General features: G+C 39.4%; 1 protein-coding gene across 4 annotated transcripts in view; it reads right to left on the minus strand.

The window, feature by feature from the left end:
• The window catches only part of ctnnd2a (catenin (cadherin-associated protein), delta 2a), a 210,485-nt gene that overhangs the window by 124,024 nt on the left and 69,301 nt on the right, over positions 1-17,160 (minus strand). For 2 of the 4 annotated variants that reach the window (XM_036124884.1, XM_036124881.1), the window contains one exon: positions 8,575-8,881. In XM_036124884.1, the coding sequence (XP_035980777.1) occupies positions 8,575-8,881 (307 nt within the window). Of the gene's footprint in view, positions 1-8,574; positions 8,954-17,160 lie in introns of all 4 variants that reach the window. The other 2 variants (XM_036124883.1, XM_036124880.1) reach the window with 1 other exon arrangement.

Consider the following 17,160-nt stretch of genomic DNA (forward strand, 5'->3'; position numbering starts at 1 on the left):
TTGAAGCATAGGTGTGAGCACTATGGTTCAAGCATAAGTGTTAACAGTTGTCCTCTAGGTTTCAGTCCTCATGCTGTCGCTGTCTCTGGTGCTGAAATATGAAAAACCCATCTGTGCTACTGTTGTGTCTCTGTCCGCTGGGCTAATGTGCTGCTCTGTAATACGGTCAAACATATTAAGAACCCCTTTTTTTCTACAGTAATTTCTCATTGTTTAAGCCAGGTTGCTTGCGAGGAGGAGGGTAATCAGAGCATATCACAGCTTTTATGAGTTTTATTTTGAATTTTAGATCAGTAAACAGTGGACATTTAATAAATGTATGATAAACTTTAAGAAACTTTACTTTGAACGGTTCACTATTTGCTAAACTTTTTTGTTTTTTACTTTTGCTATTTTTTTGCTAATCATTCAACTTTTATTTCTAAAGCACTTTACAACAACCACAGATTGATCAAAGAGCTGTACGGAATCAAAAACTCAGATAAAAATATTAATAATAAAAAAATAAATCAGCTGTACATATAAATATATTTCAGTTCATATTTTTAAAACAGTCACAACTCTCATGTATCAAAGACCAAACTGAACAAATAGGTCTTTAGCCTGGTCTTGAACAGGGAAAGGGTTTTAATTGCTCGCAACTCCAGGGGAAGAGAGTTCCAGCGTTTAGGGCCTGCCACTGCAAAGTCACAATCGCTCCACTGTTTATACCTGCACCATGGGACCACCAGCAGATGTTGTTCGGAAGAGCACAAGGCTCTACTGGGCCGTGGAAGGGTCAGATTGTCACTGAGGTGAGACGGTGCTAAGCAATGGATTGAACTGAAAACCAACAATATGATCTTGAACTTAATTCTGAACCGAACCGGGAGCCAATGGAGAGAGTAAAGGACAGGTGTGATGCTACTGATTTTGGAAACCTCTTACAAGGTGCTTCAATAAAATCCACTACCATCTAATGTAAAACAGATTACTGGATCAATGTGTGCTTCTGTGCTTTTTTTGTCTGTCTTGTTGTGTCTCTGCTCTGTCTTCTGTAACCCCCAGTCGGTCGAGGCAGATGACCGTTCACACTGAGCCTGGTTCTGCTGGAGTTTTTTCCTTCCCGCTAATGGGTGGTTTTTCTTTTCACTGTCGCTTCATGCTTGCTCAGTATGAGGGATTGCTGCAAAGCCATGTACAATGCAGACAACTCTCCCTGTGGCTCTACGCTTCTCCAGGAGTGAATGCTGCTTGTCGGGACTTTGATGCAATCAACTGGTTCCCTTATTTAGGACATTTTTGACCAATCTGTATAATCTGACCCAATATGTATAATATGATTAAATTTGACTTTGTAAAATGACATGTTTCATGACTTGGCGCTATATAAATAAAATTGAATTGAATTGAACTACATTTGATAGTACTATCTGAAACATACTTCACTGAGTGACGATTCTATATACAAATGTCTTCATCTTCACATTGAACTCACTCACAAATGCTAACTGAATCCATGAAAGTAGCGCCGTTCTATCTTTGACCTCTATACTTTTAGAGGAGTTTTACATAAGCCTCCATGAAGCACATTGAAGAATCTACATCTGCACGGACAACAAGGTAAGAATGCACTCACTCCGTCACATGTCAAGATAGATAAGCCCGACTGGCGAGAAGAGCTACCACACAGACTAGGTCTCTCCTTTTGATTTCCCCAAACATATGTGCATATCTGCTCGTAGTTGTTGGTTGTAACATTTGAGGTATTGCATTTGATTAGTCTCGAATGACTCGTCATTGATGTCTCACACGCGGGCCCACGCCGTTGAGCACAGAGTCCCAGCTGACCGCTGACGTCTGTCCATAAATAGAGGAGTGTGTCGAGGTTCCGGGCCAAGAGACACTGACAATAAATAGCAAGCGGTGACAATGACATGTCACAGCAGATCACATCATATCAGGACACCATAAATAGCTATTTCGTGTCAGTGGTACAGTTATATGGGGGCATATGGAGTTTCTTTTTAAATGACTTACATAGTTTGTTGCTGCGGAGGATGTACTTGTGGCATTCATGCCGGTTTATTGAAACACAGTATTTCAACTGAGGCTGAATGATAAAGGTGAAATGAGGATATGTTGTTAAAAACTGACATTTCTAAAAGAAAAAAATAAATAAAAAATCAAAAGGAGGGTTTGGTGTGCTTTAGCCAGTTTGGCCCTTGCCAAGAGAACAGCAGTTGCTCGACTACATTTTGCCAAGTGTAAAGTCTGGTGCAGAGGAGATTGTGACACAGAGCTGTTTTTCAGTAGTTTGAATCAGCAACTTAGTTCCAGTGAAAGGAACTCCTTATACATCTGCATACCAGGACATTTTAGGGAATTTTAAATATCAGAACAAAAAAAACAATATTAGCACTATTATATTACTGCTGTGCCGATATGTTTGCATTGATGGATGTAATAAACCAGCTTGGTTTAAATGAGGAAAATCTGACTGGCCTTTACTTTATTTTTTTTGAAGAAGTGTGTTTCTGTTTGAGTACAACTGCTTACAGGCCAGTCCTATCCTCATAGTTGAAGCAGTCAGTAATATTGTTCTAGATGACTATGTTACGATTGCTCTTGCCGCCACCTGACTCCTTTACCTCTTCCGTCATGATGTGTTTGTTCGAGAATGATTCATCCCTCCCAAGCTCGCAGGCTTTGAAACAATAACCCAAACATCCAATTCGTTGGTCCCTAATTCCCATCTTCCCTGAGCTGATGTTAATCTCCTTCTCCCTTTATGTTTTTCATTGTTCTCTACTATCTTCAGTTTTCATCCTCAATCTGTCAAGGTCTATCTTTCCTCCTACACAAATTGCTGTCTTTATCTGTTATTCTTACTAAATACTGTCGGATAATGCTTCATCGTTTTATTCTTCTTCTTTGTTAATCATTTTTCTCAAACCGGTGCTGCATTTATTGGGTATGCGACAGCAAATAATCCCATTTTCTGCGTCATTTTCAACATTCATTTCAGGAAGAAGAACCGGTAGGGGTGAGACTCTTGTCACAGAGGGTGTTTCGAGGGGAACACATAAACAAAACATCAAAAAGGACAGTTATCTGCACAAGCATTTTTAACTTCCTAGGTTTATTCAAGTTCCGTGGATTGTGATTGTCATTGAGCTACCAGGATTTATGTTATGTTTCTAGCCTTTTAATTCCTCCCCCACGTTTCTGACTTTCCCCTTCGAGAGATGTACTTTCTCCTTTTTCCCTCAATTCTTCTTACATCCCTCCTGCTTCAGTTTCCCCAATTCTCTCTATCCTCCTCTTCACCTTCCCCTTGTTACCTCCCTGTCTTACCAGTCTCTTCTTGTCACTCCCTATTGAATTGTATGTTTGTTTTGGTGTCGTCACCAGTCCCAAATCGGCCATAGTTTTACAGTTTTAACTGGTTACAATTCATCCGTGGACACTCAGTGTGATGCACAATATACCGACGAACCATATTAAACACAATCTTATCCTAGAGACACATTTTCCACTATTTCTCACTGTCTCTGGCACACAAACACACCATTAGACGCACACATGGCCTCTGCCCCCAGTCAGAGGATTCCTTGTCTCTAATAGCTGCTAACTCATTTAGCATTTTCATGTTAGCTCAGCCAGATCCAATTACAGCAAGAGTGAGAGTGAAGTTTGAGTAGGAGGCAATTTAACCTTCTGACAAAGAGAACTGTAACACATGGCTCCAATTCAATGATATTAAGCACCCTAACAGGATTGTGCAGACAAATGCAAAAGTTAAGGCAGAGTCAGACCGAGGACAGATTTTTTTTTTTTAAACGAAAAGCCTTCAGTCAATAAATCTGAGCAATAACATTTGCATTGCTTTATTATAGGCTTTACACCTTGCTAAAATGATGAGAATTAACATCATTAATACTTACAAGGTAGGGAAGTATATAAGTGGATGGCAACATGTTTCTTAAGTGAAATTTCAAAGCAGAGTTCAAGATGGCACCTAAATGTCTAGAAGAATAAGATGACTCATAAACAAATAGGTATAGGAGCATCCATCCATCCATCCATCCATCCATCCATCCATCCATCCATCCATCCATCCATCCATCCATCCATCCATCCATCCATCCATCCATGACAGAAGGGATCATGTGTTCCTTGAAGTGAGTTCTATATCTGCACCAGGCTCTCCTCTTAAAGGCACAACCTTCGCAGGGAGATGTCAAAGAGAAATCCTGATCAGATGCCCAAACCACCTAACCCTGACTCCTTTCGTTGTGGAGTAGTAATGTATCTACACCGAGCCTCTCCTGGATGACAGATCTCCCTGCCCTATCCCTGAAGCCCGATTACCATCTGCACAGCTACCAAAGAGCCAAGAGTAAAGACAAAGCCATAATAAGTATTTTATGTTGTTGAATACATTTTATTAGAAGAGACACGTTTTCTATCTGCTATGTTTTCCCCTGAATACATGTTTAAGGAACCGTTTAAATACACGTTTGGTTGATTAAAGCTATTCCAGCCTGTGTCAAAGTGAAGCGTTTGTGAAGTGGACCAAATCCATTTTCCTTCATTGCATTTTAATTCTGCTTAGTTATGTAAATAATGTTATTAATCAAAATTACTCAAATTTAACCAGAAAACCCATGAATAATGCATGCAGACAATACAAATGTATTGTCTGTAAGTTACATGAAAATGTTACAGTTTTAAAAAATTCTATTTAATAATAAAGCACATTATTGCTGGACTTAAGACTGAACAAAGCCTCACTTTTGTCCGTATCCAGTCCTTTCTCATCATATTTGAGAGCCCGAATATGCATGCCTTTCATGTATTAAAATAGAAATAAGGACTCAATTCGATCTATTTCTCTAACATGCGTTCGGATATATTTGTGCCAATCTCTGATTAAAAGAAAAGACCTTTAAATAAAACAAATCTTTTCGATTATTTTCCAAATCAGTTTGAAAAATTACTCTAAAAAATAACTGAAATAAAGTGTTGTTAGGGGCACCATAACAACACTTAAAGTGCTTTCTTTTTACCATTACTATGTGTCTACTATATATAGTCAAAACGAACAAATCTGAATAATCATTACAGTGATACCTAGGATCTAGATGTCAGAATTTATATCTGGCAGCTTCGGTGTATTGAAAAAGGTTCAGTCTGTTTACAGGGTTTCAGTATCTCACATTGCAAATTATTATTGTAATGAAATTCACTCATTACCATATTTTCTTTTCAAGTTTTCTGTACTCTGACTTCCCTTGAAGTTCATGGGAGGCCAAAATGAATGAAAGAAAAAGAAACAACGAGCTAAATCCAATGCATTTGTTTATCGTCTGTTTTTATTTTATAATGTCTCAATTATGATTTGAATATATTCACCATATAAACTTTGATACAGTGGGGACCTACTAAACTCTGCAGGAGGTGTTCCGCACAAAAGAGCTTTTTATGAGCTAAAGTAGAATGGTGTGTAGAGCAGTTTAGATTATTTTTTTCTGGTACATCTTAGTAAAATGCAATATGGGTTCTGATGAGACTTGTTCGTCAGATTAAAAGTATCTTTTAGAAAATGACAACCTTTAAGCAGGTAATAAACATATTTTTACTAAGCCCACATTTCTGTATTAAAATGTTTTTTTATTGGTCTGATGGAATATTTCTAATCGAAAATATTGTGCTTTCAACGTAAGTGGAAAATCATTGTAATTAACAGCAACAAAGGCATAAAGTCTGTGTGTAATTATTGTTTACGTTTCACTTAGTGAACAGAGCTACTGAAATAAATGAACATTTCAATAATTTGCTGAGATGCACCTGCATGTGCACGACTGTGTAATAGTTTGCTTGTAAAAGTCCTAAATTGTGTCAAGATTGTGATCAAGGAGAAGAACCCTCATGTAGCTGCATCGACGGTCCATCGTTAAAGTGTCCCTTTAAATAGGGTAATGATATATCTCTATTCATCATAATTCATAAAAAACATATCACCTCGTTATCAGTGTGACACCTCCTCAGAAGACCGACAGATTTCATAGAGAATTAAATCTTTGAAAGCATACATATTGTTTAATCCGTCTATTTTTTTTTAAAACTCATGCACACACTCTCTTGTCCATCCCGTTCTATGCTGCAATGCATCCTGCTGTTACAGACAGCTTTTCTGTACATATAAAATGTTTTGGCTTGCCTCTACATTCCTGTCAAATGACAAATACTTTATTTATTTATAATGTTTCTCTTTAGTCTTCTGTTTTTTTGCCCTCCAACAAAATTTAGCTCAAATGTACAGAGTGTACATGCAGTATAATGATGATAAAGTTTAAGTCTAAGTCTTGTCTTTTCATCTGCATTTTCTCTGTCTCCCTGTTCGTTGTCTTTTCCTGTGACTCATAACTAATGCTGAGATTTGATCCACTCATCTCACTCTATCCCTGTTTAATTAAAGGGATTATACACAGAGAGTCATGTATATATATATATATATATATATATATATATATATATATATATATATATATATATATATATATATATATACATATATATTAAAGAGATGGAGCTTTGCTTAATTGAGGTGACATGAGGATAGTAGTGATCATGGCCCAGTAGGGCTTCTTTACACCCAGCACGACACTAAGGAAGATGAAAGGAGCTTCTAACGCAACTGGTGTCTGATTGGAAAGAACACGTTGTGATATATTCATTTTTTGTCTGCATACACGAGGTAAGTCACCCTACACTTGACAGTAAAGCTCAATATGCATCATGGATTTCTTTTATGGTAAAGTGCATTGTGTGGTAAAGAACAAACGTGACCTTCTCCAATCTCAAGAATTAGCTTTATGGTCTTTATTGGATTCGCTGAGCGCTCACAAGTTTTGATCCCTATTGTCCTATTTTCTAAGATTTCATGTCAGTTGTACTGGGCACAGTGGGAAATGTTTGCATTTGGCTCTTGCATTTGTTTCTTGCATTTATTTTTGTGTAACTTGTTAATATTGTATTTTGCATGATTTGCTTCTATTTCACATATTGCTTTGCACGATTTACATATATGTGATGCACCAAAAGCAGGAATAAGTCTCTGTTAAAAAAACAGAGAAAAACTTGGAAAATGGAGATTTTTTTTATGTATGTAAATAATACAATTATATTTCCATTTCACCCACACTGTTAATAGTGGTCCTTAATGCGAATGTGTCACTCTTAGTTTTTCTAGACTTCCTCGGAGAAAACTTTCTCATTTGTCCTCCTCGCCCCTCAGCCAATCACTGAAAAGAAGTAAGTTCACTCAAAACTCCTCTCGGGTCAGCTCGGTTTGACCCTGGTCTTCAACAGAGCCGGAGGAACCCGGGCTGGCCCTGGAAAAAAAAAAAGTTTCTGAAACAAACACTCGAAAGCGAGTGGAGCCGTGTGCGGCCAATAAGAGCAGGCGGATCTGTGCCCTATAAGTCTGTGATGGATCCTCAGTCAATGTATTTGCTGTCAGGGATGTGGTGTGTGTGTGTGTGTGTGTGTGTGTGTGTGTGTGTGTGTGTGTGTGTGTGTGTGTGTATAAAGTGCACAATTGTCTTTGATTCTGACTACGACCACATTCCACGGATTTCCCAACTTTACCCTATCCCTTGATGGACATCTATGCTGAGCTTCTGTTTTCTGGACTATGAACTGGACTGTTTTTTCGATCACAAACCTTGGCAAAGCCTACGGACCTGTCTGCCTGTCTGTGTATCACGCCGGTCCATCGGAAGTGATTCTAGCCTCTGCCAACCAGCTTATCATCTTCTGCTGGAAGCAACCTGCTCTTCACTGCCAGCCTCCTCAGCTTTCTCCAACAGAGTTGTCCCTGACTGCAACTTTTCCCAGGTTCCTCATCAATCAAACCTCTAAACGCAACACTGTATCTAGCTAGAATATCGGGTTCTCTGTCGTCTCCGACATTACAGATCCTGATGATTCTCGTTTGAATTCGGTTAAGATCTTATAGCTCATAGATAGGATTGTCCTGCATATGAATTTTTGGCTCACGTTCATGCATTGAGTTTTCGAAGGCGCTTAACTTGGGTCTGAGACTTCATTTTAACCCTGCCCCCATGCCAACAGTTGTTATGATCAGCATATGCAGATGTTTCTCAATAATTTACAATATTATGGAGTTAAGTTCACTTATTTCTGTGACTCAGTTCAGCGAGACATGATATTGATTAATCAGACATAGACTCATGTTATTTAGCCTCTGCTTCTGTTGATTATGACGATTCTCCACTTACAGATTAGCTAATGCAAAGATCACATTTAATTTCTCACATTACAATATAACAGACCAAAAAAAACAACATTTTAACATAGAAAAGTGAGTTTAATGAAAAGTATTTATAATAACCGCTTAAATGTTTTCAAAGACACTTAATTTGAGAAACAAGCCTAATCAGAACCTATATATCTATTCACTGAGATGTACTTTCTGAATTATTCTATAACATTAACACAATATCATATGATGTCTAAACTTTCTCTGCACGTTCGCACACTGGAGCATCACCGCTTTCCTCCTACCTCGGGTCCTTTTGAATGGAGTCGATGGACGGCGAACGCTGCAGACTTCCTTCAGGTGGCAGGGCTGGTCCAGACTTGCTGTAAGGAGATTCCACCACCGAGGGGCAGTACTGCAGGGTGCGATAGGGGTCCGCCACATAAGGGTCCGAGCCGTAAACATCTCCGCCTCCTCCGCCGGCGCTTGAAGTGTATCCAGGCCCCACTGTGGCATAGTTGTTGGTCCCGCCACGGCTGTAGCTTCCTGTCCCAGTGCCGTGACTCGCTGTTCGCTGCAAAGGGGTGGAGTCTACACCGGGGGAGGAGGGTGCTATGGGGGCAAAGTAGGGACAGAGGACATAACTTAGGTCACGGTCAAGGTTACGGACATACATCATCAGGTCTGTAGAGGACAGTGTGTGAGGGAAGAGATGGAGAGGAGGAAAGGACAACAAGGCGAGCACAAGAAAGGAGAGGAAGGGCAGGCATAGAGAAAAAAAGAGATTACTGGGGGAAAAAAATAAATTTAATACACGGAACGATCACTGAAAAGGAAAATATTTGAAAAAAATGTCGATTAGTAAAATATTTTAGCAAATAAATTAGGTTCATTATTTCCTCAGCACCTAACAAAAACGTTTTCTGATGATTATTAAAATAACTGCTTTTCTTCTCCAATGTGACGTTTCAAAAAAAAAGTCTGCTGTGTCACTTTAAAGACTAACCATCAACATGAAATAAAACGTCATTCATCAACTGTGAATAACATGAAATATATATTAACTTCAAGCAAAGAGTACATTGAAAAATCCCCCCCCCACCCCCACAGTAAGACTAAAGAAAAATAAAGTGAAAATACTGTAGTACTGTCCAAGCTTCTGTATTTCTCATTAGACTTGCAATAGCAGCTTTCTTATCTCCTACCCTGTTGTTAACGGCTACATCAAGACGTTAATGTGGGTCTAGGGGCTTTGTTCCTCTGGCTGTAAACTGTGAGACAAACTGTGTGAATGAGGTACATCGCATCTGTCATTCGGACCAAGCTATCTGCAGACTTAAACACACACACGCACACACAGGCGAATGTAAAAGCACAGTAAACCTGTTCGTCAGGAGCTGAGTGATAACTCACAGCCTTGAAATCAATATGTGACCATGTGATTAACACTTTAACACCGACCAATGAGTCTCCTCCCACGATCAGAGGGCAAGTCTGCTTGACAAACTGTAGACACACAATACTGCCGCACCAAACGCTTGACATCAACGCACGCATGCGAGGACAGTGAAATCAAAATTTAAAGAACTTTGGGTTTTGTGGGTCCCTGAGTGTGTTGCCAAGGCTGAGTGTCTCATCATTATGTGACCGACAAACTTGCTCTTTAGCGCTGTCTTGAGAGGTGGCATTTGGTTGACCTTCACGGCCCTCTTATGGCTCTATTTCACCCCCCCCCCCCCTCCCTCCCTCTCGCGCACATTCACTCGTATCTGGCCCGCCTCATCCGTATGATACACGAGGACGCCCCCTGACACAATCGCATAACAAGCCTCTTTTTATTCCTATTCTATTATTTAAGTCAAAAGATATTTTAAATTATTGAAATAAGTTGCCATATTTTGTTTTCTGGCTTTAGAAGAAAGATGAGGCGGTGTTTGCAAGAGGCAAGGCATTGTACAAATTTCCTAAATGTGATAAAGATCCAAACAGCTGGCCAGGTTGAAGAAAAACTGTTCAGCCAGGAACTGAGGGACAGAGGAGAGGCTTAAAAAGGCCAGCAGTGGAGACAGAGAACAAGGGGTATAGGAAGGTAATGGTGCAGAGTCACTCCCTTCAGAGGCAAATCCTCTGGATGCTCTTTAAATAGTGTCCATGGTGAGTCTGTCCTTCTCAACGTCTCATTAGTAGCCAGGGCTTTAGGCTAACGCTACCAGTTTCAGTGTGCACTCACCGAGAGACGTGACATCCAAATAGGACAAACCCCAGAGCGAAAGAATGGATGGAAGAACGGTAAAAGAAGGAGTAAGCAAAAAAAAAAAAAAAAGTCTCAGACAGAAAAAAAAGTGGCCTGTCAAATATTTTTCTGCTGTAGATTGATCTGTGAAAAGGAATATTATTGGTTTGAGGCTGAAAAAGAAACTGAGGAGGTAAGGAGGAGGAAATGTAGATACTGGAGGGGACAAAGTGGCAGCCTCTATTCATTCTGCTTAGCTAATGTTTAACCTCACTTGTTTTAGTTTTCACATGTTGGTAAGGTAGACACAGCTTCCGAATACATTTTCCCCCCCTCCCAATTAGATTTATTGTCAATCAATTTGTTGGTTGCACAGTTTTTTGTTTTTTCCCTCCCTTTCTCTTTCACGTTCAATATAAAACCGACTTTACTGTTTGATTTGACAAATGAATCTTTCCACAGCTGAGTTGCCCTTTAAAGCCAATACAGCCTTAATGGGAATTTGTGTCACTGTAACCTTCCGTCTCTGGTAATAAAACAAGGCGGGAACATACTTACGATGCCTTGCAAAAATGATTCACACCCTTGAATCCTTTCATTATATATTATATATTGCAATCTGAAACCTTAAAGTCAGCAGTTGTGAGGTGAATAGAAAGGGCTACATGGTTTTTAATTTTTCTTTTACGCATAAAAACCTGTGAGGCGTCACATGCGGTAGTCTTTTGACCCACCTAATGTAGCATCTGCAGCTCTTATAGCTTATGTTTGTGAGAGTTCTTAACAGGAAAAAAAGGGAACATTTGCATATTCTTCTGTAGCGGTCAGGCTCAATCAGGCTGGATGTGAGCATAATTTCTCAAGTCTAGCCACGCAATCCCAATTAAATTAAGATCTGGACTTCCACCAAATAGATGTGGTTTGATTGAAAGTAATGTTGCCCTGCTGTAAGGCGAACCTCAGTAAAAAGTATTTTTCAGCCTCTCACAGGTTTTCTTACAGGACTGCCTTTGATTTAGTTCACTGCAAAAGGGGAACTTAAATGAAGTAAATTTTTTCTTGAAACTAGTGTATTTGTTCTTGATTTGAGCAGGCAAGTTTAAATCATCTGCCAATGAATAAAGATTTTTGGACTTAAAATAAGAACAACTCATCTCTTTTATCTTATTTCAGGTGCAGTATATCTAATTGTCTTATTTTAGGGGTCAGTTTTTGCAGTGTTCTCGTTATTTTTCAGCTTTTGTTGAGAATATGCCTCCCCTCCATGATGCTCCCACTATCATATTTCACTGTGGGTATGGTGTGTTTAAGGTGACGTATGCATGTTCTCTTATATGCAGGCAAAACGTTAAAAATTGGCCTCATCTAGAAGAGCGCCTTCTTCAACATCTTTGCCGCGTCTCCGTCATGACTTGTAGCAAACAATTGTTTAAAAAATGGCTATTAAGTAACTGTTAAATACATAACATTTCTGATAAATGCTCTTCCTGCACAGCCAGTTTATCTAAATGGATGTCCATCATTTTGTAGGTTTGGTCTTGGTCAACATCTTTCCATTTTTAGATAATGGATGCAAAAGTTGCTTGTGAGATTTTTAAACATCATTATTCTTTTATACCATATTCCTCCTTTAAAACTCTAGAGAACTTTATCACTGGCCTACTTGGTGTGTTCTTTGTTAATGTGGTAATGTTGTTTGCTTCTGCATGTTTTGTAAAAAAAAAACAAAAAAAATAAAAACTCTGAGGCCTTTGCAGAACAGCCTTTTTTATTACTTACATTGAATTACTCACAAGTGGACTCTATCTGCTAATTATGTGACTTCAAAAGAGGGTTAGTTGCACTGTCAATGAGAATAAATACTTACGCAGAGCTTCACATTTTCCTTCCACTTTATAATTCTGCCTTATTTTGTTTTGGTCCATCATAACATCCCAGTAAAGCACTAGTTTGTGGCTCTGATGTTAAAAATGTGAGTACTTTAGCAAAGTATTCCATTTCAATTTGAAGCTCATAATCGATTGTAATAACAGGCAAATATTTCATTGCAAATGTGATTCTATTAAAGCCAAACATGGATAAAATGCTATGTAGTAATTTTGGTGTATCTAAAACAGGTGACGAAATATCCGTGCCGTATCCAATGCTTGATTTAGCTTAGAGTCCAAATGTCTCACCTGAAGCCTCGTAACGACTGAAAAGGTACAAACATCTTTCAAATCTAAAAGCAAAAATCACAAAAGCTTCAAACATGCATCAGGTGTAACGTGTGTGTGCTTCTTCATTCCCTCCAGCGTGGATGTCCTTGAGCAGAGGGTCACTGGACTCAGCTGTACTCCTCTGAAGGATTCACGCAGAAGCAGGTTTTTGTTAGAATTTCTCACAGCAAGCGGCTCAACTTCCTTAAAACCCTCTTTAGAATTCAAGGTAAATTAAGAGTTTTGCCTGTTAGAGTAATTGTTTTTCCCAACAAGTTGTCAAAAAAAGAAAGAAAATGAAAGAAAAAACATCAGCTTGCAGTGAAGTAAAACACACATTGCTGTGAGAGGTTTGCCTTTTTTTAGCAAATGTGCTGACAACTAGCGGAGGGGCCGGCTCACGTTGCCGCTTTGGAAAATATCAGGCATACCATAAAACGTGGCACATGTGAGTGGGTATATATGCCAGCAGACACATAAACACATGCATGTTCCACTGACACCTCTCACACCTAACACTGGCAGCGGGAAAATCGTGTTTGAGAATAAACAAAGAGGCCGGTCTATCATTGTACTCCCTCGCTCGGGCGTAGAGTAAACAAATCGTGGCTGTGCTCCTGCTGGCATATTTGCGACGGGAAGGGAAACTCTATTAGTCATTTGACACGGTGATACCTCTGCAATTAGCCAGTCAGCTGAGGGGCCGCCTCGCTCAGAGCGGGGCCCGCTTTCCTGCGGGCTGCGGCCGAGACGAGGGAGCCCTTGCTGAAAAGTACGAGAGGTGGAGAGGAGGAGAATGAGGCAGAGGAGGGGGAAAAGCTAATAAGGGATCAAGCCAATCCTGAAAGCTTTTCACGTCTATGTTAACTTCTCATTCTTTCATCTCTGCTTCCATTCTTTTCAGCTGTACACTTCTTTCACTCCTTTTTTCCCCCACTCCACTCTCCTTATGTGCCTTTTTATCTTTGTTTTTTAGTGCTTTCTGTCCAGGGCGTCTTCACCTCGATCCATTTTTCCTCACGAGACCTCCCCTCTGAGATACAGCCCTTCCTCTTATTGCTGTGGCTCAGGCACTCTCTGCTCCTGTGCTTTTTTTTTCCCGTCTGCCATTCTCTGTCCATCATCGGTTCATTTCATGTTCATCTCCCCGCTTCTTCGCTAACACCTCCCTGTCCCCGAGCTCTGTTGCGGTTGTAGCAGACGACGCGATCAGAGCCGAGGACATACCCTTCCTCTCTCGACACGCTTCATTGCGCAGCACGATTACACAAAAAAACCCTCAGCACAGTTTATATCTCGCGCACAAACTCACACCGATGGCAGGCCGCACAAACAAGGGTTTCTAAATATGCAAGTGACTGACGGTGACTGAATCTGCACGCTTGTAGCATACGGGTCATGCAGTGTGTACAGTACAAGCCGGGTTGCCCAAAACAGTGATAAAGGCTGCTTTCCAAAGGTAAGCCAGACCAGCAGACAGACACACACACACACACATACACACACGTACACACTCACTGTTCGGATGTGTAAGAGAGCGAGGATTAGTTTCTTCCTCTCTTTATCCCTGGGAGAGCCTTCCAGCCAACACACATCCCTTGATGGTTTTCAGCTGGAGGCACTGGAGGATCCACGTGCACAAACATGTGCAACGAAATGTCCTTCCTTGCATTTTAGTGCAATAAGTATCCTACATTTTGTAACGTGGAACCTGTAGGACACTTGGTTTTATGAGGGGAAATGCAAGGCAATATTCAGGGATTGTGGCTGAAGAGACAGCAAAGGCTTCAGGCCAGAGTTTTCCACCCAATGATCCTGCTTCCAATGAGAAACAGCAAAGGCGACTCCCACTGAATGGTTATTCTAATCTTACGTGGCACTTTAAGTGTCTGAGCCTTTTAAAAAAAATGTTTTTTATCATTATATAGGGATGTTGTGATGTTGTAATTGTGCGTTTTCGCAGCACACTCTGCTTTTCAACTACAGTCCAGTCGCATGCACGCTAGATTGGCCACCCTTCGAGTTAGACCGTTCGTGGTTGCTTGTCTTTCGTGTCCCTTTGAATGATTTGAACCTCATCTGGATGTACCCTGCCTCTGGCAATTGAATGCAGGACAGAACAGGACAAACTGGGTACAGAAAAGCAATAAAGAAAAATAGTGTATCAACTTAAATAGAGCAAAACATATCTGTAAAGATATTGATTTTTTTTTAAATATATTTTTTTATTTGATATGTCCGAAATATAAAAATGGGTATTCATAAAGAAAGAAAGAAAAAAAGAGAACAATGGGCTGGTAAGCAGGGAACCAAAGGTATAGTTTACGGCATGTCCAACAAACTAAAACAACATTTAGGAGGGAAGATGTGCAAAATCTCTCAGGCCAAAAAAAATTATCTTATTCCTTCAAGCTGTTATTACAATATTGCAGGTCAAACTGAGAATATGTAAATTATGCAAACCAGGATACTTACGGGATAGAGCAGTGTGTGCGTTTGCGCTGGTTCTTCATTTCTGCTTTGTGCCCATATTTGTTGTTATTGGCATATTCAGGTTCTATTCCATTATGACGGAGCAGGGTGGGGTGATGAAAACTTACATTTAGAAAATGTCAGCCGTTCTCCCAGGGGGGAAAAAATGTGCTGATCTGTCATGTAAGTCAGAGGCATTGAGCTTGTAATTAGGCTTTTAGGTCTCAGCAGAAACCTACATTATTGTACAAGGTTTTTTTTTTTTTTTTTTTTTTTTTTTACCACAACATAGTAAGTCATCTGGATTCTACAGCAACTGATTGGGACTTACTGTAGTAGAAATATTAGTTTTATCTGCTGCAAATAAACTTCACAGTTTGAACATACATCACCTCTTCTGTTTATCTTTTCTTTTTTTTTTTTTACCATAATAATTAAGCTGAAACTGGACAACGACTTTCAGCAAAGAGGAAACTGCATTAGTACTGTGTGAATATTTAGTAAGTTCAACATTTTTCCCTAATAAAGCTAAAAACTCTTTTAACTCATGTGCACTCAACAGCAAGCTTGTTTCAAACACACACAAAAAATGCTATTTCAAGCATTTCACAGACAAACAAGTCCAGTCTGATTGGATGAGACAGAGAGGCAAGTAAGAGACATGATGAAGTGACTAATGAGATGTTTCAGACGAGATTACTTAATAGTGCTCTTTGACTGCTCACTGATCTTTTTACCACCAACACGCACTGACAAGAACAATGTTTTTCTATACGCGCGATGAAGACACAAGGGTGTTCCCTGCATGTTTCTTTTAAAATTGCCATCTTTTCAGTAGAGTTCATCGTTATCTGTCTAGACTAACTTCTAAGTGTATCTCAAGCAATAAAAATATGTCTGGAGCTTTATAAATTTGTTATTTATAAGAATATCTTTAAAAAATAAACTCATACTCCAAGACATAACTCTTTATTGTTGATATTTGATTAGCTATTTATACAGAGGGGGAAAAAAACACTTTAGATTAGATCCTGAGACTGTAGAGATATTTATTGCAGTCATTATTAATCTTTGGCCTTTCAGGATTTCATGATAGTTTACATGAGCTAGTTGACTCAAAAGGAAGATTAGGTCCCTAATCAAAGGAAATGAGGAAATGAGGTGTAATATAAAATAATAAAAATGAAACCAAATTCCAAGAGAATTGTGTGCATTTGGGTCCTTGCCTATCTCCACTGTTAATCAAAGGTACAAAAAAAGAGGACGGAGGAATTGGAGACAGGGTATTTTGACCCAGAGACATATGTAGAACTCACTATTTATTTACCAATTTTATTTTTATTTATTGATTCAAATATTTGTGAACTACTGATCTTCCTGCAAGGAGGGCTCATTCCGTAAATGTTCATTCCACATCAACCAACAAAGGACTGTTCACATAGCATTTTTAGAAAATGTGCAATGGCCCAATGGTTCACTTGGACCCTAACAAACACATAATTTTGGAGTCAAATCCTGATGATTACCTTGCCTCATAAACAAACACAGAGCATAGTTAGCAAAGAGAAGGTTAACAATATCAAGCTTTTTGTTGGCTTGACAACAAATTAGTCATCGAGTTAGTGACCCTATTACTGGCTGTTTAAACGGCTCAACCAATGATCAGACCTGTTTCACAATCTCATAGTCAGGGTTAAGAGCCCGGCTGTAATTTAGGAGACTAGCCATCCAAAAAGAAAAAAAGAAAAGGCCAGGTACAGTAAAAACTGTGACAAAAGGATTAAGGTGTGGCCAACCGTATTTTGACCAAATCCAATTTGTTATGGCTGGATTAATCCAATCTCTAGAGGGACATCTTGGTTTGGTAGACGTAGCAGAGACTGATTCTGGCATAGTCTTATGAGCTCAGAGTTAATGGCAGAACACATTTCTAACACTTGCTTATTGTCTTTCTGTTTTTGTAATTCATTTTTGATGACATGAACCAC

Source organism: Fundulus heteroclitus, chromosome 21, assembly GCF_011125445.2.
Source record: "Fundulus heteroclitus isolate FHET01 chromosome 21, MU-UCD_Fhet_4.1, whole genome shotgun sequence".
In the NCBI taxonomy this organism is placed as follows: Eukaryota; Metazoa; Chordata; class Actinopteri; order Cyprinodontiformes; family Fundulidae; genus Fundulus; species Fundulus heteroclitus.